Genomic DNA, 24133 nt, shown 5'->3' on the forward strand with positions numbered 1-24133 from the left:
ATAAATCCCTACTGGCAAACTTTGCACTCTGAAAAGCAGAAGGAGTGGGACATGGAGATGGCATAAATCATGATATGAGTAATTTTATTTCAAGATAACACCAACATCATGATACCCCTACACTGGGCCTATTGCCTCATACGTAGTGACTGCCCTGCAGGGTCGTCCCGTATGTTGAATTGCTCACTTTTGGTTTAGCTATTGGTGAATCTGTGACCTCCCTGCGGTGGTCCGTGCCACTGTCTGTCATGACTGTAAGTTCGGGCTTCTCAGTATGACCACTACTGTTTCTACTGGAAGATTACGTCTTGCAGTAGCACTCACTTGTGCGTGTAGAGATAGATCCCCAGTCAGTCTCTCAACACAACATCGAGAGACCGACTGAAGGGGAACTTCTCGGTTACGACTGTAACCTTCGTTCCCTGATGGAGGGAACGAGACGTTGTGTCTTCATGCTACAACGCTTCGCCGAAACTGCTGCAGCCACCTGGAGATGTCTCTCAGGTTCCTCAGCCCAAATTTTTAATGAATGACCGATGCCATCCTCCTTTTATACCCGTATGTGCGGGGCGGAGACTGGCGGGCGTGTGCCATTTGCCAAGCACATTGGCGTTTTAAATTTATCTCAGAGATGATAGGTTCTCAAGATTCAAACCCAGTCAGTCTCTCAACACAACGTTTTTCAGCCAAGGTACTTTGGTTTCTATAATGTGGATCTGCAGCAGTAATTTGTTAGTATTAGATTTTCACAGATTTGTTTAATTAGCAAATGTATTAATACTGTGGTAGATCGGGATATCATTTAATACAGAAATAAATATAGCAGCTGCGTTTTTTTTATACGTGACACTCCTTTTGCTCCCAACCCATTTCAAAACATATACGCTGGCCTCAGAAACATTATTTGTTGGACACACAGCACTAGTTACTTCATGCCTGAAGAATTCATAAAGCACGAAAAAATTAAGACACGCAGAAAAAACTGAACACTAAATTTCTTCATAAATAATGTTTCAAAAGTGAAGTGACTGTTCACACTTACTGAACTGATCTGGATTCACAGATCACAGGAAGCAACTTCTTCAGGGCAAACAGTGTGTCATCTTTGTTTTCTCCACTAGCAAATTCCTTCAGTTTAAACTCATCCAGCTCCTGTTCTGATGCCAACAACAGAAAAACTACAGCTGACCACTGAGATGAAGAGAGTTTGGTTTTTCTTAATGTTCCAGATTTCAGATGATGTTGAATTTCCCCCACTAGTGAACAATCACCCAGTTCATTCAGACAGTGAAACAGATTGATGAACTTCTCTGGAGAGCAAATGCTCCTGATCTTCTTCTTGATATACCCGACTGTTTTCTCATTGCTGTGAGAGCTTCTTACTGTCTGTGTCATCAAACCTTGTAGAAGAATCTGATTAGACTCAAGTGACAAACCCAGAAGAAAACGAACAAAAAGATCCAGATGTCCATTTTTACTCTGAAGAGACTCATCTACAGCTCTCTGATACAGATCAGATATTGAAACTTTATGTTTAACTTTGTGATACAGATCAGATATTGAAACCTTCTCTCCTTGAGTTGGTTTGATAATTGGGTCAAGCACATTTCTGTTGTTGTTTCTAAATTCAACATGCACATAAAGAGCTGCGAGATGTTCCTGAATGGTCAGATGAACAAAGCTGTAAACTTTCCCCTGATGCAAACCAAACTCCTCTCTGAAGATCTGAGTGCACAATCCTGAATACACTGATGCTTCTGCTACATCAATGCCACACTCTCTCAGGTCTTCATCATAGAAAATCAGATTGCCTTTAACAAGCTGCTCAAAAGCCAGTTTGCCCAGTTTGAAGATCATGTCTTCATCATTCATAACTTTCTTCTCATAGTCCTTCTGATGTTTGATGTTTGTTTGAATGATCAGGAAGTGTGTGTACATCTGAGTGAGAGTCTTGGGGATCTCCTTTTCACTCTTTGCTTCACTCAACATTCTCTCTAGGACAGTTGCTGAAATCCGGCAGAACACTGGGATGTGACACATGATGTAGAGGCTCCTGGATGACTTCAGGTGTGAGATGATTCTGTTGGCCAGACTCTCATCACTGATTCTCTTGCTGAAGTATTCCTCCTTCAGTTTCTCAGTGAAGCCTCGTACCTCTGTGACTCGATCGACACACTCAGACGGGATGAGATCAGCTGCTGCTGGTCTGCAGGTGATCCAGATGAGAGCAGAGGGAAGCAGATTCCCCGCCATGAGGTTAGTCAGCATCACGCCCAGTGAGGCTGATTCACTTACATCACACAACCTCACACTGCTGTGAAAATCCAGAGACACACGACACTCATCCAAACCATCAAAGATGAACAACACTTTATATTCACCGCTGGAGATTTCAATATCTTTTGTCTCTGGGAAGAAAAGATGAAGAAGATCTAAAAGACTGAGGGTTTTGTTCTTCAACAAATTGATCTCTCTGAAAGGAAGTGGAAATATGAGGTGGACGTCCTGATTCTCTTTCCCTTCAGCCCAGTCCAGAATGAACTTCTGCACAGAGACTGTTTTTCCAATGCCAGCGACTCCCTTTGTCAGCACATTTCTGATGGGTTTGTCTTGTTCAGGTAAAGCTTTAAAGATGTCATTGCATTTGATTGGTGTGTCCTCTGTTGCGGTTCTTCTGGATTGTGTCTCAATCTGTCTCATCTCATTTTTATTACTGATGTCCGCACTTTTACTCTCTGTTATGTAGAGCTCTGTGTAGATCTCACTCAGCAGTGTTGGGTTTCTCTGCTGTGATGTTCCCTCATACAAACACTCAAACTTCTCCCTCAGATGTGATTTGAGTTTGTTTAGCAGTCTAGCATGCTCACAAGAATAACTGCAAACAGATTATGACATAAATGAAAGAAGTCAATTTATTGAGTTATACTAATCCCACTGTCATTTTTCGACATCAGAACTCTCAAGTGTGTTTTTAAAGGTCTATAAACCATCAGACTAAACATCTACTGGGATAGTTTTTATAACAAATAAGGAAAACATTACTGTTTATAACATGTAATGTAAACACAGCCTAGCAAATTAAGTTTAAATATGGTCGTGACATGTTGATCAAATTTAATCTCATTGGTTTTCATGTGTCTCATGAAAAAAAATAAACATTCTACCGTATTTGAACACCTTACTGGGCTGCGTTTCCCGAAACCTTCTTTACGCTACGTCGTTCTTAGCTTTACCCTATCGTTAATACGCGTTTCCCGATATACCTTCTGTAAGTCATACTTTCGTAAAGTTGGTCTGGACTTACACACCTACCTTATCACTGTTGACGGTTCATTCTACATCGCAGTTTAATTTCACACATACAATTTAATAATTTAATGTAACTTTTGATTTATTATTACATTTATATTTTTTACTTTAAATTAGTTCAATTTTACAAATAAAATTCTCAAGTTGTACTACACCCAGTGTATCGAAGTGTTTTCATTATTAAAATTGCCATGCACTGATGGTTGTTAGCTTTTTAATTATAGCCCATTATCCCAAGGCACATCAGCTGGAAAAACATTTTACAGTAAAAGGCTTAGGAGTCTATAAGGGAATGAATGTTATTGTCAGGATTCTCGAGTGGTGAGACAAGGACAGAGGACCCAGGTGCAGACAGCTGGTAAGGGGTTTTAACATATTTAATAAATAATATAAAACAAACACCCACCAGGGGGTTACAGAACAAAACATGGATACAATAACATGTCAAAACAGGACTAGGACTAACTACACTATACAATACAAAGACTTAAAATAAACTCAATTTACACTACAAATACACTAAACTAGACTGACAAGACACATGGACTCACCACACAATGACAATGAACCAGCACAAGACAGAAGACACAAGACACAATGGCATTAAATAATGGACCAAATCAAAAGGGGAACAGATGAATGGCATGAATCAATAACGAGGTAACGAGAGGATGGGAACAGAGACGAGACCAGAGAGAGCCATAGGAAGTCCAAAAGGGCCAAAAATCTCTCTCTCCACACAAAACATGAGATTCTGTCATGATCCTGCCACTAAACCAAGAGAAACATGACATGATGCGGCAGAATCATGACAGAAGCCCCTCCTTAAGGAGAAGTAACCTGATGCTCCTCAATGCACAAACAAGACAAGACAGAGTGTGACAACGGCAACAACAAGGCAACATGACAATACAATAAACCAAACGGGGAAGCACAAGAGTCCAATGGAAGAGGGGGAAAACAAGAGTCCAAACAGTGCAGTAGTTAATTTACATTTAGAGTCTTTGTTGCATGCTAAGAGACAACGCTATTGGGAAACGCAGCTCTGGACTGTTACTTAAACAATATATCAATTGCTAACAATAAGCTTAATATAAGAATTGGTAACACTTTATAATACTGTTCCACACTTAATAGGTAATTATGCAATTTAATTCAATTTTATTTATATAGCGCTTTTCACAATGTGCATTGTTCCAAACCAGCTTTACAGGGGAAAATAAGAAAAAACGAAAAAAACAAAATAGGTAAAACACATTGCATGGTGTTTATAAGTTTAATGATTCTAGTAAATAATATCTAATGTCAGCATCTCCCGGTGGTTTATTTAGCATATTTTGCATTAAGTGAGTGCTTGGCTAAAAAGATGTGTCTTTAATGTAGATTTAAATTGGGTGAGTGTGTCTGATCCTCGAATTGCGTCGGGAAGGCAATTCCAGAGTTTAGGTGCTACGTATGAGAAAGCTCGACCCCCTTTGGTGGATTTATTTATTCTAGGTGTTATCAAAAGTCCTGAGTTTTGAGATTTTAGAGAGCGTGGTGGGTTGTAGTGTGATAGAAGCTCTGTTAGGTAGGTAGGGGCTAAACCCTTTAAGGCTTTATAAGTGATTAAAAAACTTTAAAGTCAATACGATACTTAATGGGTAGCCAGTGAAGGGTTGATAACATTGGGGTTATGTGATGGTGTTTTCTGGACCTGGTAAGAACCCTGGCAGCTGCATTCTGAACTAACTGTAGTTTGTTTATTGATGATGCAAGACAACCACTAAGTAGAGCATTACAGTAGTCAAGTCTTGAGGTCACAAATGCACGAATAAGCTTCTCCGCGTCAGCAACACATATAATATTTCGTAATTTGGCAACTTATTAAGGTGGAAAAAGGCTGTTTTTGTGACATTTGAGATGTGATTTCGAAATGACAGGTTGCTGTCTAATATAACGCCTAGATATTTTACTGTATTTGTTGGAGTAACAGCACATCCTTCAATTTGCAGGTTATAATCAGAAATATTCGGTTTACGTGTCTTTGGTCCGATAAGTAATATTTCAGTTTTATTAGAATTTAAAAGAAGGAGATTACAAGTCAGCCAATGTTTTATATCATCGATGCACTCTGCTAATTTGGATAGCTGGGCGTTATCATAGGGAATTTCGTAGACTTCTGTATATTGTGATCAAAACAAATCAAGCTGTTGTGCTTTACAACCCAAAATAGCAAAAAAGAATCCCCCTCTTAATCGATCGTGTCACTAATGTTTCTTTGATCAAATAGAAAGTTTTTCTTGTCAATCAATCGTTACAGTACTTAACCACAAATAAGTCACTGTTACTTTAAGGGGGAGGAGCATAAACATGAAGTCTGGGGTTGCGGAAGTCACAGTAGCAGCGTGTTCAGATTGAATGCTGCTAAAACGCTAAACCTCAACTAAAATTAGAAAGACCAGAGGGCTGTTTCATAAAAGTCGCTTAGAAAAGAAGGTCCGAAACCAGACTTGAATGAACTGAACTAATCGGTCAGGCTTAAATGGGTTTCATAAAGTTACTATTATTCAGCAGCCCTACAAGTCAAGCGTTGATCAAATCGATCCGCTAATGAAACGAGAGCGGCGATTTGTGCTCTTCTTCTTCTTCTTCTTCTTGTGTATTTAATCCACATTAGCTGTTTTTGTTTGTATTTATTCAAATGTATTTATTTTGTCCATAAAAAGTCAACTCAATGTTTTATTTATTGATACATTTAATTTTTTCATTTCCTATATCTCAGAATAACTTTTTTATTAAAGGGTTTATCATGGTTTTCACATTCACACTGTTCCGGATATAAGTAATCACATACTGATGTGGTAAGACCTGATTATGAACAAAATACTATGATTATAACAAAATAATTCAGTAAGTAATACAAATTTTTTATAATTACTAATGGGTAACCAAGAATTTCCTAATAGTTGAAGATCGGGTATTATGCTATGTCATGCATTCTGACCTCTTTACACTGTTGAACGTGCTGGCTTCTCATGCTTAACATGGTCAACTTGTTAAAAACGTGATACTTGAGTGCTTGATACACTCCCCCAGCACAATCCAGGATGCTGGATCCCAAATCCCAAGAGAGTCAAAATCAGTTTCGCACTACGCCCCTGAAGCTGCTATTAAACTGCCATTGTTTTAACACTCTTTCTGGGGAGGAGCCACCTACATTCACAGTCACATTACTATAAACGATGCTCATGTGACCCGAGGGCCCTAAACATGCATCCAGTGTGAAACAGTAGCGCACCGGACACACATCTACTCCCAATTCAAGTTGAGCCCCTTTAAATTTTATTATCAAAAATCAAGTCTTTGAACCTTAATCAATGAATATGCTCTTATCAAATCTGAAGCTTTCGTCCAATCAGCAGCAGCTAACTCATTTGTTTCTGACCTTTAATTTTGATCCTGAATTGTTGTTGTGTTTAATGGTTTGCTATTTTGTTTTTAAATTTGATATTGCGTTTTCAGATTTTTATTTTGCTTTTAGTTTTGCACTTCTAGGCCACCGTAGGCCGTGTCTCTTGTTCTGGCCGATGGGATCATGACAGCCCCATTTCTTGTGTTTGTTTTGGAAGCACATGGCCATTGTTTGTGCTTTGTGCTCTCCAGGGATCCGTTTCAATCAGGAGGTTCAAGCAACACTGAGTTAACTCTGAGTTGATTTACTCAGATAATCGCTACTCTGAGTTTTCTGTTTCAGAACAGCTGGTTTCAATGAGTTCAATCCACTCTGAGTAAGTTTATTCTAGGTTACGCACGTTCATCGCGGCTTTAAAAAGCCATCATCAATTGAGCGAAGATAACACGATTCACCATGGCAACGCCACGTGACAAAAAGCACACGTTTATTTCTCGCCAGTCGAATTGGAGGCACTATATATATATATATATATATATATATATATATATATATATATATATATATATATATATATATATATATGTATATATATGTATATATAAACATATATACCTACGATTTTTGTCATGTAAGTTAAATCCTTCTGCAATAAAAAGAACATGGCAGCAGCTGAAAATGAAATATATAAACATCATTCAGTCCGGTGAGTTTAAATGTTCTTGCTAGTAGGATGCCTGACTGGGAAATGTTTGATATATTTAATAAACTGGTCTTTAGCCTCCTCGTTGGAGCGCCCGTCTCTCATTCTGACCGACATCTGTTCGAAGCCCGCGCAGAACGGGGCGAGTGGGACCGGTTACATGTGCGCCCAATCACAATGGGAAATCCTAAAGGGTATTTGAATTATTAAAGGTGGCAGCAAGACCACATTTATTCGATCAGCCTAATTCAGAAAGACGTTCACCATTCACCTGCAGTCCTATGAAACTCCACTTGGCTCTTAAGGAAAAACTATTGAAAAAACTAACGGCGAAGGCAATTTCAACACCGCTCGCGCTTCGAAAAGGGGGTGGAGATTGTAACAAACCTCGGGTTCGTGGAATAAAACCTGCTCCCGACCAGGTTAGGTTCACAGAGTAGGTTACCATGGTCACTCACTCGGAGTATAAGATATCTTGATTTCTGAAACGGGCTTGACTTGCGGGCTTGACTTCACGGGTTTGATATACCTTGCGTTCTGAAACTGAAAACCCAGAGTATCCCGTTTTCTGGGGTTAACTTACACTGAGTTTGCACTTACCCTGCTTTCTGAAACGGGTCCCAGTCCTCCGCCTTAGCCCCCCCCCCTTGTTTCCTTATTCATTATCCCATTATCAGTTCACATCCTTTACCTGTTGCCCTTTTTATGCCTCCTTTGTTCCTCTCTTATTTAATGCCCTTATGTTTGCTGTCCTTTGCTGGATCGTTAGTCTTCATTCCTGTTTTTTCCTGTTGCCCTTGGGCTGTTTCGAAGTTAAGTTTAAGTCATGTTTAGCGTATTAAAGTATGTTTTTCATGTTTTCCCCCTTTAGGGATTTTGAGTTATCTTCATTTCTTCATATCTTCGTTGTCTTCATTTCAAATAAATTGTTTTTGTTGAGAGCTGTCTGCATTTGGGTTCAGTTTCATGACGGTAATGACTACAGTGTTAATGCAGTACTAACCATTTGTTCTGCATTAGTTCCTCCATTTGTTACTACCTATTAAGTATGTAACTGTATTATACTGTAAAACTATTCGTTTCATCACATACTGTAAATTACATTCTTAACTATATCAATAATGTATTGTATAATGTTCAATTATAAATTACATTATTCTCATAAAAATAAGAAAAACGTTGATTTTACCTGCAACTGTTGTTTTCATGAGACTGTAGATCATTTTTAGGCTGATCACTCGCAGACGTTCTGATCTGATCTGCTGAGTCTGACCCAGACAACAATATTGACCTTAAACAGAGTATGAACACAATCAGACTTTCATTCTGATTTTAATGGACCCTTTAACAGTTTTCAAGCACATATGTTTTTTATCATATTGTGACAGAAGTGTTGTACCTCTGATCAGGCGATGTGTCTTCCCCCTTAAATTTGATTGGATGATCCATAGACTCATTACTCTTCATGGACACACAGCTGATCTCAGGCGAATCTTTATTCTTCTGCTGCTGAAATGATCTGTAAAAAGAAACAGTGACAAGACATCATAATATATGTGTTTGTCATATGTCTCTATTCTGTCTCAATGTAATTTGCATTCATCCAGGCATTTATATAGCACAATGGTTTAAAGATTTATAAAGAAATGACCAAAATGAAATCTAACTTATAAAAAAGTACTATTAGAAATGTTTATCATATTGTGACAGAAGTGTTGTACCTCTGATCAGGTGTTGTGTTTTCCCCCTTAAATCGTATTGGATGATCCATAGACTCATTACTCTTCATGGACACACAGCTGATCTCAGGCGAATCTTTTTTCTTCTGCCGCTGAATTGATCTGTAAAAAGAAACAGTGACAAGACATCATACAATATGTGTTTGTCATATGTCTCTAAGATTATGTCATTTTCATTAATTAGGTCTAGTTCATTTACAGTATAGTGGGTCAAAAAAGTATCTCATCAGCCACCGATTGTGTAAGTTCTCTCACTTAAAAAGATGAGAAAGGCCTGTAATTTTCATCATAGGTACACTTCAACTATGAGAGACAGAATGCGATAAAAAACCCATTGTCTGATTTTTAAAGAATTTATTTGCAAATTATGGTGGAAAATAAGTATTTGGTCAATAACAAAAGTTCATCTCAATACTTGTTATACACCCTTTGCTGGCAATGACAGAGGTCAAACATTTTCTGTAAGTCTCCACAAGGTTTTTGCACACTGTTGCTGGTAGTTTGGCCAATACCTCCATGCAGCTCTCCTCTAGAGCCGTGATGTTTTGGGGCTGTCGCTGGGCAACACGGATTTTCGATTCCCTCCAAAGATTTTCTATGGGGTTGAGAGCTGGAGACTGGCTAGGCCACTCCAGGACCTTGAAATGCTTCTTACGAAGCCACTCCTTTGTTGCCCGGGCGGTGTGTTTGGGATCATTGTCATGCTGAAAGACCCAGCCACGGGTCAGTCGTCCTGGTCCCTTTGCAGAAAAACAGCCCCAAAACATGATGTTTCCACCCCCATGCTTCACAGTAGGTACGGTGTTCTTTAGATGCAACTCAGCATTCTTTCTCCTCCAAACAAGACAAGTTGAGTTTTTACCAAAATGTTCTATTTTGGTTTCATCTGACCATATGACCAATCCTCTTCTGGATCATCCAAATGCTCTCTAGCAAACTTCAGACGGGCCCGGACATGTACTGGCATGTACTACCTTTCCTGTAGCTCAGTGGTAAGAGCATTGCGTTAACAACGCAAGGTTGTGGGTTCGATCCCAGGGATTGCAGATACCTATGTAAAATGTATAGGATAATGCAATGTAACTCGCTTTGGATAAAAGCATCTGCTAAATGTACTGGCTTAAGCAGGGGGACACGTCTGGCACTGCAGGGTTTGAGTCCCTGACTGGTATTGTGTTTCTGATGGTAGCCTTTGTTACTTTGGTCCCAGCTCTCTGCAGGTCATACACCGTGTGGTAGTGATGTTACGTATGACACTGAAGCTTCGAGGTGCGTATCGCAAATGCGACACAATTTCAAGTGAAGCCCCGTATCGGGGTGTGTATTGGTTTCCCAGAGTCACGTGATCTATGACAAATGAAGCCTCACTTTCTGTCCAATCACGTGTGCGTTTCGCTTTGTGTGTCAGAAGGTTCGAACCCCAGATCTTACTTAACAAGTTCTTGTTGGCTCAGTCTGATTGAAGGGTTTGTGAGGAGAGTGCTATACTTTGAAAGTTAATCAATACATTACATTTAAATAACCAACATTTATTTTTCACTACTGTTAGATTTAATTTCTGCATAAATTAATACAATCCCGCAAAATAATGGACTGTGAAGTAGTTAAGCTCACTGAATACATTCCTGTTCACAAAATTCTTGCCGTGTACATGACTCTTGCAAACTTGCTGCCTCACTGTAGATCAGGCATTGACCCTATTCAGTTAGTTCTGCTGTGTAGGGAGCAAGATTTTCAATTCTTTGGACAAGAATTGGTCTTTGCCACTCTGATAAAAGACCTTAAAGACATTGAGGAAAATGGTGTCGAGTTAGCGGATGGGAAGGTGCACAAAGGTACATTGTGTGCCATAGCTGGCGATAACCTTGGATCGCAAAACATTGGTGGTTTTGTTGAGAATTTCAGTAGAAGTAAAAACTTTTGCAGATACTGTGAAATTGACCGCCCGACATTTAACTCAGATCCCCTAACAAAGGCATTAACAAGAACTGTAGAGTCGTATAAGCAAAATCTTAATTATTTGGATCAAACTGAAATTGCAAATGGGGTCAAACGTAATTCTCCCTTTAATGACCTGAAATATCTTCATGTTTGCCAGCCAGGATTACCTCCCTGTCTGGGACACGATCTTTTTGAAGGCGTTGTGTCATTTGACCTGGCTTTGTATATCGATCATCTTGTGAATCGGGAGAAACAGTTCACATACACTGAACTAAATCGTCGTATTAACCAGTTCAAGTATCTTGGGAATGATGCACGTGATAAACCAGTTGAGGTGACTCCTGGTACTGGGAAATTAAGCGGACACGCAGTTCAGAATTGGTGCCTTCTCCGGCTTTTACCTCTTTTGGTTGGGGAAAAGATTGTCAGTCCAACTGAAAATGAGGTATGGATGCAGAAAACTTCTTAGTTCCTGGCAAAATCGAGGTAAAGATAATGTAAAAAACACACACGAATATAGTACATTAAAATTTAAAGGATTTATTCACCCAAAAATGAAAACTTTAATGTCATGAATTACTCACCCTCATGTTATTCCAAACAAGCAAGACAGTCTTTCATTTTCAGTAAACAAATAAATATCTTTTTGATTAAATTGAAGAACTTTTGTCACTCCATCCAGGGATGTCAAACTGAGTTCCTGGAGGGCAACAAGCCTGCAGAGTTTAGCTTCAACCCTAATTAAACACACCTGATCAGTTAATCAAGTCCTTCAGGCTTAATTGAAAACTGCAGGTGTGTGTGTTGAAGCAGGGTTGGAACTAAACTCTGTAGGGCTGAGGCCCTCGCGGAACTGAGTTTGACACCTGTGCGACACCAGTGGTGTAACCTCTATTTTATGAAGCAACATGAGTGTGTCGTTTGCGCCCCAAAAATCTTCATTTGCACAATATTTATCTCCAAGGCATGTTCATGCTAATGCATGCCATTCTGTGTTGACATGAGAGCAGACATTGTAGTGTGAACAGACATTGGAGATAAATAAAGTGGTACATCATATTTTTAGATTTTGGGGTAAACAAAGCACTTGTCAAATTAAGGTAAAACCAAAGGAATCATATGGATTACTATACTGACAGTTGGAGTTGCGTATAATATCTATAGAGGGACAGAAGTCTATTGGATTTGATCAAAAATATCTTCATTTATGTACCAAAGTGATCAAAAGTCTTACTGGTTTGGAATGACGTGAGGGTGAAAAATTTATGACAGAATGTTTACATTTTGTGTGAACTATCCCTTTTTTCTGTTACAATGCACACCAGTGCTGTTTATGGTGTAATTTGAGGCAATAACTGATCATTTTTATATATATATATATTTATACACACAGAACATCAGAACTGCACAGTCATACTGCCACCTGCTGAGGTTCTTCCCTCAGTTCCCCTCGAAACAAACTCTACTCTTGGTGCAGCTCCATCAAGCTTCTCAAGGCCAACATCAAGCAGTTTAGCATCAACCAGTGCGTCACATTCATGGACTGAAAATTTCCAAGTTCCATGGAATTTAATGCCAGCTGGTATAAAGAGTGCTGTTGAGAATGGACAGAGACCTTCTCCTTCTGACCAAAGACAAATGATTCGAATCCTTGCTGACGAAATGAAAAAACATGACACAAACCCCACCAGATCACAGTGTCTTACTGTTAGTCGCAAAATAGTGAGCCGGTATCCAAAGTCTTTTGCTGACATGTTGGGTGACAAGCAGGTTGGGTTGGCTATGAATCTGTTCTTTCACAGCTGAAAGTACGCATAGAGCACCTGAATCGAACAAATACACTAAATCATCATAGGATCCAAAGAAGTGACACCGGAACTACTAGAAAACGTCTTGAAGTGAAACGTCAGAAGATGGAGGAGATGCATCTTCATGAAGGAATCTCTGGAGTAGAGAGAGGAGACGTTTGAAGGTCATGGAGGGAACCTATTGGCTTCAGCGTCGCATGATCAATGCAACCCCATCCCCTACAATTGCAGATATCAAAACTAAATGGCCATATCTCTTCACACAGAGGCATATATATGGACATTTTGAACAGCTTACTGACAAAAAAGTGCTTAGATGTTTGGAATTGTCTATTCAGGAGTGTGGACCAACCAATGATGACATTCGAAGCATTCTCTCCAGAGGTGAAAATGATGTGGATGCTATGGTCATACAACTACTCCTTGCACACATCAAAGAGAAGTTAGATGGTGTTTTCCTTCAAGCAGTTGTAAGTAGAGATTATTCAACCAATCTAATTTATCTGTACTCTCTTTAATGGTTTGGTTCTGTTTATCATGGTTGTGCTGTCTCTTTAAAAAAAAACAGGAATTTGCGACTCCATCTGATGTCCAGCAATCTCTTCATTTGCCAGAGAGTCCACGCCTTATTTTTCTTGGTATGTAAACATTAAAGAAATTTTACCCTAAAATTGATAGCAAGTCATCATTTACCCGCCCCACTGTAAACGTTTTTGACTTACGTACTATTTTTTTTGTTTCCAGTCGTTTTTCTGTCTAGTAAATTATTCTTGATGTAAAACTTGAAGATATTTCATCTGGAAACAAGACAAAATAGTAACCAAGAAAAGGAGTTTTGGAGTGGGGTGTTGTTCCAAAATCGTATGACTTTTTCAGGCATAGAGTGGTGATGGTATGAGAAATATAAAACAGATTTTAATTGGCATGAAATGTATGGAAGAATCAACTTTTGCAATAAGATAAATTGTGTGGTTGTGAAGTCCAGCTAATTAACTCTAACACTTTCATTTAACCAGGGGAAACTATTCCTCTAAATAGGAAATTACTCATATAAATTAAATTATAGTATCACTGTATTGATGAACCCTACCAAAAAACACTACTTAGGCAAAATGAAATGGTGTATCATGTGAATGGTGTATCAGATTTCTTTTAACAGTTATGTAGAATTATGAAAAGACAACTACATGGAACCCAAAAATTATTATTATTATTACTTTTTTATTCTGTTTTTTATTTTTACAACAGGTCAATCTCTGAGCAACCAGCGCTGGATGTTAAGTTTGGAGGGTCAAGTTGTGTGTGAAGGAGCACAGCCCACCTTCATCACCGGCCTGGCAGCGCTGTTTGCCTCCTTCTAATAATTTCAATTTACAGTACCAGGAAGAGGCAGCATGCACCCTTGAGTTTGTTCAGAGGTAAGTCATTATCATATTTGCCATTCATATATTTTTTAGACTGAATTGACACTAACCTTGTCTTGACAGTATTTGTTAACTTCATTTTTTTATAAACGTTTTGTACAGCTGACTACTGGGAATAACAATATGGACCTGGTTTCACACACTGACAAACACACAGTTTTTGTCTTGTTTCCAGTCGCAAAAAAAACCTCACTTAATTTGGATTTATAAATTCACAAGACATAATATCTCATCATATTTTACATATCTAGTAAATGCATCTTGATTTAAGATTTTTTAGATATGTGGACTGGAAATCAGACGAAAAGAAAAGCATTTTTTGCAGTGCAGACGGGGCTTAGCTTAAGCCAGGGCCAGGCTTTAGTAAAATTAGGGTATTTAAAGGGATGGTTCGGAGTAAATAAACCTTGGGTCATTCACCATTACATTGAACCAAACCCCGCCAGAAGCCTTTTTCCCCTTGACCGAACAATAGCTCAACAACTATTTGCTCAAGGTCATGGTGGAAAGGACCCTATAGGTTGATTTTTTATTATTATTATAAAATAAAGTAACAAATATGGACTGCATTCGGCAATGTGTGCTCTACATAAACAGGGTTTTTGGCTGTTTTTCAAGTGATTCTCTGGTGGGCCCTGATTCAGTACCTGATGAGGGGTTTTTATGGTTAGTAAGCTGGGTGAATAGTCTTTAAAACAGACCTCTCTCTCTGTCTCTCTATACACAGTCTATAATATTTAATTAGATTTTTCTTTTCTGCCTTTTAGACGCTTTGTTGACATCAATCCTGAACGTGGATCGAGGGCAAAAAAAGGAAAAGTGACTTCAAAGAGAACCGGACAAATTGTGCAAAGAAAGAACACCACTGTAAGCTCACCAGTTTCCTCACTTCTGCGAAAACTTGCAGACTTTGAATGGAACTTTGTTTAGATCCTGTCAGCAAGTACATTTAGTAAATAAGGTTACTGCATCGTTAACTCATAAACATACAACTGGCATTTCAAGCCAATTTGCGGTTCTATTTTTCTTTTTTTACTCTTTCTAGCACTTTAGATTTCTGGATTTTTTTGACATTTGTTAAAAGTTGACAAGATTAATATATTATAAAGTGTTAAGTGTTCAACTGTATGTTTATGTATGGCCCTTAATTTCACTGTGGACGTGCGAGTAAACGTGCTTCACCTCTCCCCTCTAATACAACACGGAATCAGGTTGTTGTATCACTTAACTTGCACTTCTTTCATATTAGTGTATTTTATTCATAGCATACATTGTTAATTATCACTGTCGTTGCTAACCTCTCCTGGTTATTTACTTGAAAATCTTAAACCAAAACACTCAGCGCCGTTAGCATAGCACAAGCGTGCTAGCGGGCTTTCTGTTTACACTGCTAAATATCATCTCGCCTTCTAGCTGTCTTGTGTGCTAACGGTTTCTCTTTAAAGCGTATATACTAAGAATCACCGAGCAGCCTTGGTAAGTTGGAATTACTCTTCAAACCCGGTGAGTTATGGCTTCTTCTCTTATTATTGTCACTTGCACCTCATGTCATATGTTTAGCTTAGCCTTCTCTGTCAGCGGCGAGGGTTTTACATGCGATAAATGCAGGGAAATAGCTAGGCTGACAGAGAAGATCACAGTATTAGAGTCTCGCATCCAATCTTTATCTGAGGATAGTAAGAATGTAAGGAGCTTAGAAAACACTTTGGATGCGAGCAATATTAGCGCGCACAGTTCGGTTCCGGTTGAACAACCCCCGCAGCTGGGAAACTTTGTGACTGTGAGACGGTGTAGTCGCAGGTCAAAACATCACTCAAACGTTCCGACTACAGTCTCGAACAGGTTTGCCCCGCTCAGCGACGCACCGACTGAGAAACCTGCTGAAAGTGCCCTAGTTATCGGTGATTCTATTGTTCGGAACGTTAACATAGAGGCACCAGCCACCATAGTCAAATGTTTACCGGGAGCCAGAGCGCCTGACATCAAGTCAAATTTAAATGTGCTGGCTAAGGCTAATCGTAAATTCAGTAAGATTGTTATTCACGTCGGCACAAATGATGTTCGACTCCGTCAATCGGAGATCACTAAAGATAATATTAAAGAGGTGTGTGAGCTCGCAAGCACGATGTCAGAAACTGTAATATTCTCTGGCCCCCTCCCCGCTTATCGTGGTGATGAGATACATAGCAGAGTATCATCACTAAATGGCTGGTTGTCTGAGTGGTGCCTGCAGAATGATATTGTTTTTATAAATAACTGGAAGAGTTTTGAGGGCAGACCTGACCTGTTGAAAAGAGATGGTCTCCATCCCTCCTGGGCTGGAGCTTCTCTACTCTCTAGAAATATGGCACATAGTCTTAATGCTAAAACTTGACTCACTGGGGCCCAGGTCAGGGAGCAGACTGAATAGCTTAACCAACGGTCTGCTTGCCGTCTCACGTTGCAGAACACACATAATACACAACATGCGATAATACTTTCTCCCAAACATCATAAAATAGAGACTGTGTCTGTCCCCCGGATTAGTAAACATAAAATAAAGCGTAAACCTCTCAAAGGTAATTTAGTTAACGTTAAACTAACTAAACATGAACATAATACAGATAATCAACTGTTACGACTCGGATTGCTAAATATTAGATCTCTCTCTAATAAAGCACTTTTTGTTAATGATATGATAACAGATCATAAAATAGACATGCTCTGTCTCACAGAAACATGGCTAAAGCCAGATGATTATATTGCGTTAAATGAGTCTGTCCCCCAAGATTATTATTATACACACGAGCCTCGCCTAAAAGGCAGAGGGGGAGGTGTTGCTGCACTTTACCGTAACTCTTTTAGCATTTCCCAGAAGTCTAATCCTAAATACAATTCTTTTGAAGTCATGGTACTTGATGCATCAATACCTAATACTAAGGACAAAACATCTTTAAAATTTATTCTGGCTATTGTATATAGGCCTCCAGGGCACCACACAGATTTTATTAAAGAATTTGGTGGGTTCTTATCAGAACTAGTGCTGGCTGCAGACAGAGTCCTTGTTGCCGGGGACTTTAACATTCATGTAGATAATGATACAGATGCTTTAGGAATGGCTTTTAAAGACACTCTTAACTCCATGGGCGTTAGTCAACATGTGTCAGGACCTACTCACCTTCGTAATCATACTTTAGATTTAATTTTGTCTTGCGGTATAAACGTGGTCGATGTTAAAATCCTTCAGCAGAGCGAAGACATCTCAGATCATTATCTGGTATCATGCTTGCTTCAATACCCAATGGTGGCAAATCAAACTCCAAGTTACAAATATTGTAGAACAATAACTTCGACTACAAAAGGTGCGTTTGTTGATAATTTGCCTGAATTGTCTCAAATCTCTAGCATGAGTAATAACGTTGAAGATCTTGACTTTACTATTGAAAATATTAATGCCACCTTCTCGGAAACGCTAGACATAGTTGCTCCCTTGCGCTTAAAGAAGATTAAAAATGACAGACCGACACCGTGGAATAATGAACACACTCAGGCTCTAAAGAAAGCGGCACGAAAAATGGAGCGCAACTTTAAAAAGACTAAATTAGAGGTATTTCGTACTGCCTGGAAGGATAGTACAAAAAAATACAGGAAAGCCCTAAAAACGTCTCGATCCGCCTACATTTCATCATTAATAGAAGAAAACCAAAATAACCCTAGGTTTTTATTTGATACAGTGGCTAAATTAACCAAAAATAAATTGTCAGCGACTTCTGATGCTGTATACCAGCATAGCAGTGATGATTTTATGAACTATTTCACAAATAAAATCCAAGATATTCGAGAGAAAATTATAACTATGCAACCAGATGCGAAACCCGCTGAACAAACGACTTACTACAGCACCCCTAAGGAGAAATTATGTTTATTTTCTACTATAGATCACGATGAACTATCGAAAATCATTAGATCATCTAAATCGACTACATGCATGCTAGACCCTATACCTACAAATCTTCTGAAAGAGATGCTCCCAGAAATTATAGATCCTCTACTTAGCATTATTAACTCATCTCTGACATTAGGACATGTGCCTAAAGCATATAAAGTGGCTGTTATAAGGCCCCTTGTCAAAAAACCCCATCTGGACCCTGGAGAACTAGTTAACTATAGACCTATTTCGAATCTACCTTTCTTATCTAAGGTTCTGGAAAAAGTAGTCTCAACTCAAATATGCTCCTTCCTCCAAAGGAATGAGATTAATGAAGATTTCCAGTCTGGATTTAGAGCACATCACAGTACAGAGACTGCTCTGATTAGAGTTACAAATGATCTGCTTATGGCGTCCGACCGAGGTTGTATCTCCTTATTGGTGCTGCTAGATCTTAGTGCTGCATTCGACACCATTGACCACAGCATGCTCCTACATAGACTTGAAAATGATGTCGGTATTAAGGAAATAGCTTTGAAATGGCTTAGATCTTATTTATGCGACCGTTTCCAATATGTAAAAATAAACAATGAGGTATCACGCAAATCGCAAGTCCAGTACGGTGTACCACAGGGCTCAGTACTAGGGCCTATGCTCTTCGCATTATACATGTTACCCCTAGGAGATATAATAAAGCGACACGGAATAAGCTTTCACTGCTATGCTGATGATACGCAACTTTATATTTCCTCGAAGCCTCACGAAACACAGCAATTCCATCGAATAGTGGAATGCATTGTCGATATAAAAAAGTGGATGAGTAGCAATTTTTTATTACTGAACTCGGACAAAACTGAAGTGTTACTTATCGGACCGAAAACCGCCCTACTTAACAACCAAGAATACTGCTTAACTATTGATGGATGTTCCATAAAACCCTCATCTTCAGCTAAGAATCTTGGCTTTATATTCGATAGTACTCTGTCATTTGAGAACCAGGTCGCCAAAACCTGTAAGATTGCATTTTTCCATCTTAAAAATATATATAAATTACGTCATATGCTGTCATCATCAGATGCGGAGAAGCTTATACATGCCTTTATGACATCAAGACTAGATTACTGTAATGCACTATTAGGTGGTTGCCCTGCAGGCCTATTACAAAAACTCCAACTGGTCCAAAATGCGGCAGCTCGAGTTCTTACACGTACAAAAAAGTATGAGCATATTAGCCCGGTTCTGTCAACCTTGCACTGGTTACCTATTAAGTATCGCATAAATTTTAAAATCTTGCTTATTACCTATAAAGCCTTGCATGGTTTAGCTCCTCACTACTTGAGAGAACTTCTTACGTATTATAGTCCATCACGCGCACTACGCTCTCAGGCGTCAGGTCAGTTGGTAATACCTAGAATTTCAAAATCAAGTGCAGGCGGCAGATCCTTTTCTTATCTAGCGCCTAAACTTTGGAACAGTCTTCCCTGCAATGTCCGGGAGGCGGACACACTCTGTCAGTTTAAATCTAGACTAAAGACGCATCTTTTTAATCTTGCATACACTAGATTATCATAATACATGTATTTCAAAGATCTAGGCTGCACTAGTTAGATCAACCGGAACCAGGGACACTTCCAATAACAACTGATGCATTTGTTGCATCAAAGAGTGCAGAACAGTACTCTACTCTCAGCCAGTCTTGTCTCATTGTTCCAAGGTTCCAAGAGCGGAGCGGGCAGGGCGCAATCCATTCCTAGACCTGACAAATGCTGGACGAAGGAAGTGACGTCCCTACAAAACTTCAGCCACTATTAGATTATTAATGATAATTTTAAATCTAATTTTTTTTTTATTTTCGCCTTGTTGTGCAAGCACTGTTGAGCTTGTGCAGAGGCTGCAGTTTTTGCCAGAGGGGAACTGGAATCCCCTGGTTAGGCCTGGTTTCCCTCCGAGGTTTTTTTTCTCCTCCAATGGAGTTTTGGGTTCCTCGCCACCGTTTGCATACTGTTTTGCACTGTTTTGCCTGGCCGGGGGGGCTGCAAGAATTTGGTTGTCTTATTTAATTAACACTGCATATAGGAATTTATTGTGTGTCTGATATTTGACCTGTGTTTTGAATTCCATAACCTTTTATGTTTTACTTATAGTCATTTTTTTCTTGTACAGCTGCTTTGTAACAATGAAAATTGTAAAAAGCGCTATATAAATAAAGCTGACTTGACTTGACTAAAAAAACAGCTAGCGTTTCAGCCAAATGTGTTCGCATCAAGTGTCTGGTCAATGCTTTTAAAATAAATGTTTTAAAACCATGAGAATGTTGTTGTTTTCTATTTTCAAGTCTAATGTATAATGTTTTCCCTATAATTTTTTTTTTTTATGTAGACAACAATATAATTCCGTAAAAGTACAGTACTGTACTGTAAAAGCTGGTTACGGTATTCTGTAAAAATACAGTATGTGGCTGGCAACCCAGCTGCCAGAATTTTACTGTAATTTTACAGTACATCGGTTTACAAAACTAGTACTGTAAATTTTAATTACAGTACTAGATCTGTAAAAATACAGTATGTGGCTAGCAGCTGCCAGTATTTAACTGTAATTTTACAGTGAAAAGTTTTACAGTGTGGGTTTAAGAAGCGCTGCGTAATCAGACGCCGCAAACTCACACACAACAATGCAATGAGCCAATAAGTTTGTGAAAGCGCTTATGTTTTTTCCACATTAATTCCTTTCTTCTTCATCTCATGTGCTGAAACAGTATCACTGAAAGATCCATGAAAGTAGTCAAAAACACGACTGAGATCGTCATTGTTAAAACTGTGATTACATGATCATCATTATAAAAATATGTTATTCTGCATTTCAAATGTATTTTATAAATAAACAAGTAGGTCTATATTCAATAATGGTGCTTATAAAACATGTTCATAACATTTTTATTTAGGTTTAATTGCAATTTTGGCAGCTGATTTGTAAATGCTTTTATTTTGTTTTGTTTTTTAGGTAATTTGGTGTTGGTATTTGGGGCTAGGGTGGGATTAGGGTGTTGGTATTTGGTCAAAAAAGAAAGATTTCTCCAGTCTGGGAATAATTTGAGTTTACAGCTTCCAATGTTTGTATGCATTAAAAAAAGATTACAATTTGAAATATATATATATATATATATATATATATATACTTACTATATAAAATGTATGTATATTTTATTTTTTTATTTAATATTTTACTTATTTTATTGTTGTTTGTAATTTCTTACTATCATATGACCATTTTCAGAAGGTGAGTTCCTGGTATGTGACAAGGAGCTTTTATATGAACATAACAATGAAACTGGAGTGTGTTGTGTTTGCTTCAATTGACAAAGCTTATTCCACAGGCTTCTGGCTGCTTTATTTTAAATAAGCACCAGATGGCGCTGTTCTCGACACTCTTGATGCTTCGAATCTTTTCCGAAACATTCAGGGGAAAGCCTCATCGTTTCACTCGGCTTCATCCCTACCATGTGGTTCTGGGATTTTGCTCTTGTGATCATTTTGACCCCATGGGGGTCGAAATCGAGGGATATTATCAGTGGTCTTCCATTTTCTAATAATTGCTCCCACAGTTGAGTTCTTCACACCAAGTTGCTAACCTATTGCAGATTCAGTCTTCCCAGCCTGGTGCAGGTCTACAATTTTGTTTCTGGTGTTCTTTAACAGCTCTTCGGTCTTGGCCATAGTCTGACTGTTTGAGGTTGTGGACAGGTGTCTTTTATGATAATGAGTTCTAACAGGTGCCATTAATACAGGTAACGGTGGAGGAAAGAGGAGCCTCTTAAAGAAGAAGTTACAGGTCTGTGAGAGCCAGAAATCTTGCTTTTTTGTAGGTGACCAAATACTTATTTTCCACCATAATTTGCTAATAAATTCTTTAAAAATCAGACAATGTGATTTTCTTGATATTTTTCTTATTCTGTCTCTCATAGTTGAAGTGCCTCCCTCATCTGTTTAGTGGGAGAACTTTTTTGCCCCACTGTATATAGCACAATGGGTTACACAGATTTATAAAGAGATTACCAAAAGAAAATGTAAGTTATAAATAAGTACAATCAAAAATGTTTTGCATATTAAGAGAGATTTGTTGTACCTCTGATCGGGTGATGTGTCTTCCCCCTCAAATCTTATTGGTTGATCCATTGATTGATCACTCTTCATGAACGCACAGCTGATCTTGGGTTAGTCTGATCTCTTCTGATGGATTGATCTGTAACAAGAAACAGAAACAAGACATTTTCCTAACCATCCATATGTGTTTGAGCCACTAGTTTCATTTGCATCAGGCAGGAGAATGTACGGCTGTTTGCAAATATCCATTTATCATAAAAACATACAGAATCTTTATGATTCAGTTCATGTTTCATCAAATTATGAATACAAACATTACATTTAAAAAATGAAAGACTACCTCAGTAAGTAACTTTCATGTAAACAAGTAAAACAAACGTTTCAATAAATATTTGAAGAAGAATACCTGAACTCTGTAGAATAAGGCATTTTTTCATCCATGAATCATTCTGTTCCATCAGTCTGATCTCCACTCATGAATCTGAACACCAACACTGACTATGAAGGTAAATCAGTAGCAAAACTTGAAAGCATGTAGATTTTAAGTTGTGAACCTGTAAAGTGTACACTAAAATGTACACTCACGGCCCCAATGTGAAAACTTGAAGTTGAATGTTGAGATTTGCACTCGTGGACAAAACTCACAAATCTATCTTCTGAATTTGAAGTTGCAGTATAATGGTCACAAATGTGTAAACTGGCATTTACAAAATACATTGGCAGATACAAATGCATTGCACATATTGACACGTTTTCCTAGATTCAGATTTTAATTGCCACCACAAATGTGCATCTACAACCTCTCAAAACTGTCACTGCAGTTTCAAATCTTCACTCATTGACCACGAGTGCAAATCTCAACTTCAGTTTATTATTTTACAAGTTTTTCACATTGGGGCTGTGAGATATGTAATTACAAGTTCACAAATTAAAATCTACATGCTCTCAAGTTTTGCTGGTGATTTACCTTCATAACTGACTCTGAATGAGTCTGATGCATCTGATCACTGATCCACACATTATTAACATTCTGGATTAATAAGAAATTCAGCCACTGAGCTTTGAAAACTTGACCTGTTTTTATATAAACATTTAAATGTTATGAAATTCATAATCGGAAGCACAAAAATTAAATAAAAAAACTGTGAAATACGATTATATAAATTATATAATTTACTTTTTATGTCAAGCATACATAATACCACCATTAAAAAGTTTACGGACAATCGAAATCAACGGAATACCAAGTACACGTACTGTAAGCGACTTTGATATTTATATAAGAGAGTCATGTGATCATCCAACCGTCTCTCGTTCTAACAGTTTCCCTTTCATTACTGTTTCGACTAAACCCATTAAAACCCACACAACACTTTGAAGTTTAAGGAAATCTTAAACATGAATATAATAATCACAACGTCATTACATAAAGAGTCTCAATAATCAAAAGGTTTTACATACCATATAGAGATATCCGTCAGTGATTCAGTAAACATGTTTTTTTTCTGGTGTAGATCTTGGTCGGTCTATGTAAGTAATAGTGTGAACAGGTGCGCCCGATGAGTGACAGCAGAAAGTTGTGCAGCTGGAAAAACCTCATTCCACATTTGTGTTGTGCAAATGACAGTTAAGGGTGTTGATAGGTTACATTAAATATTACTCATCCAACAACCGACCATCGAGGAAGATTCAACTTGTGATTCAAGGATGTGTCTAAAAGGGATAGGTTACCTAAGAATGGCAAATCTTTCATCATTTACTCACCTTCGAGTTCTTACACATCTCTATATGAACACAGAGAAAGATAT

The 24133-nt window shown here is 38.3% G+C and overlaps 1 protein-coding gene across 2 annotated transcripts in view; it reads right to left on the reverse strand.

Annotated features, from left to right (window-relative positions):
* LOC306908177 (protein NLRC3-like) overlaps positions 1 to 23890 on the reverse strand; it is a 30034-nt gene extending 6144 nt beyond the window's left edge. The window contains exons 1-7 of one of the 2 annotated variants that reach the window (XM_079480823.1): positions 23787 to 23890; positions 22732 to 22806; positions 22348 to 22464; positions 9128 to 9247; positions 8806 to 8925; positions 8596 to 8697; positions 1043 to 2875 (exon numbers count right to left, since the gene is read on the reverse strand). In XM_079480823.1, the coding sequence (XP_079336949.1) occupies positions 1043 to 2875; positions 8596 to 8697; positions 8806 to 8925; positions 9128 to 9247; positions 22348 to 22415 (2243 nt within the window). In that variant the 5' untranslated portion in view covers positions 22416 to 22464; positions 22732 to 22806; positions 23787 to 23890. Of the gene's footprint in view, positions 1 to 1042; positions 2876 to 8595; positions 8698 to 8805; positions 8926 to 9127; positions 9248 to 22347; positions 22465 to 22731; positions 22849 to 23786 lie in introns of those variants that run through there. The other variant, XM_079480822.1, reaches the window with a different exon arrangement.
* Between the last annotated feature and the right edge of the window lie 243 nt (positions 23891 to 24133).

The sequence above is a fragment of the Barbatula barbatula genome (genome assembly GCF_947034865.1).
Source record: "Barbatula barbatula genome assembly, chromosome: 19".
Classification (NCBI taxonomy): domain Eukaryota; kingdom Metazoa; phylum Chordata; class Actinopteri; order Cypriniformes; family Nemacheilidae; genus Barbatula; species Barbatula barbatula.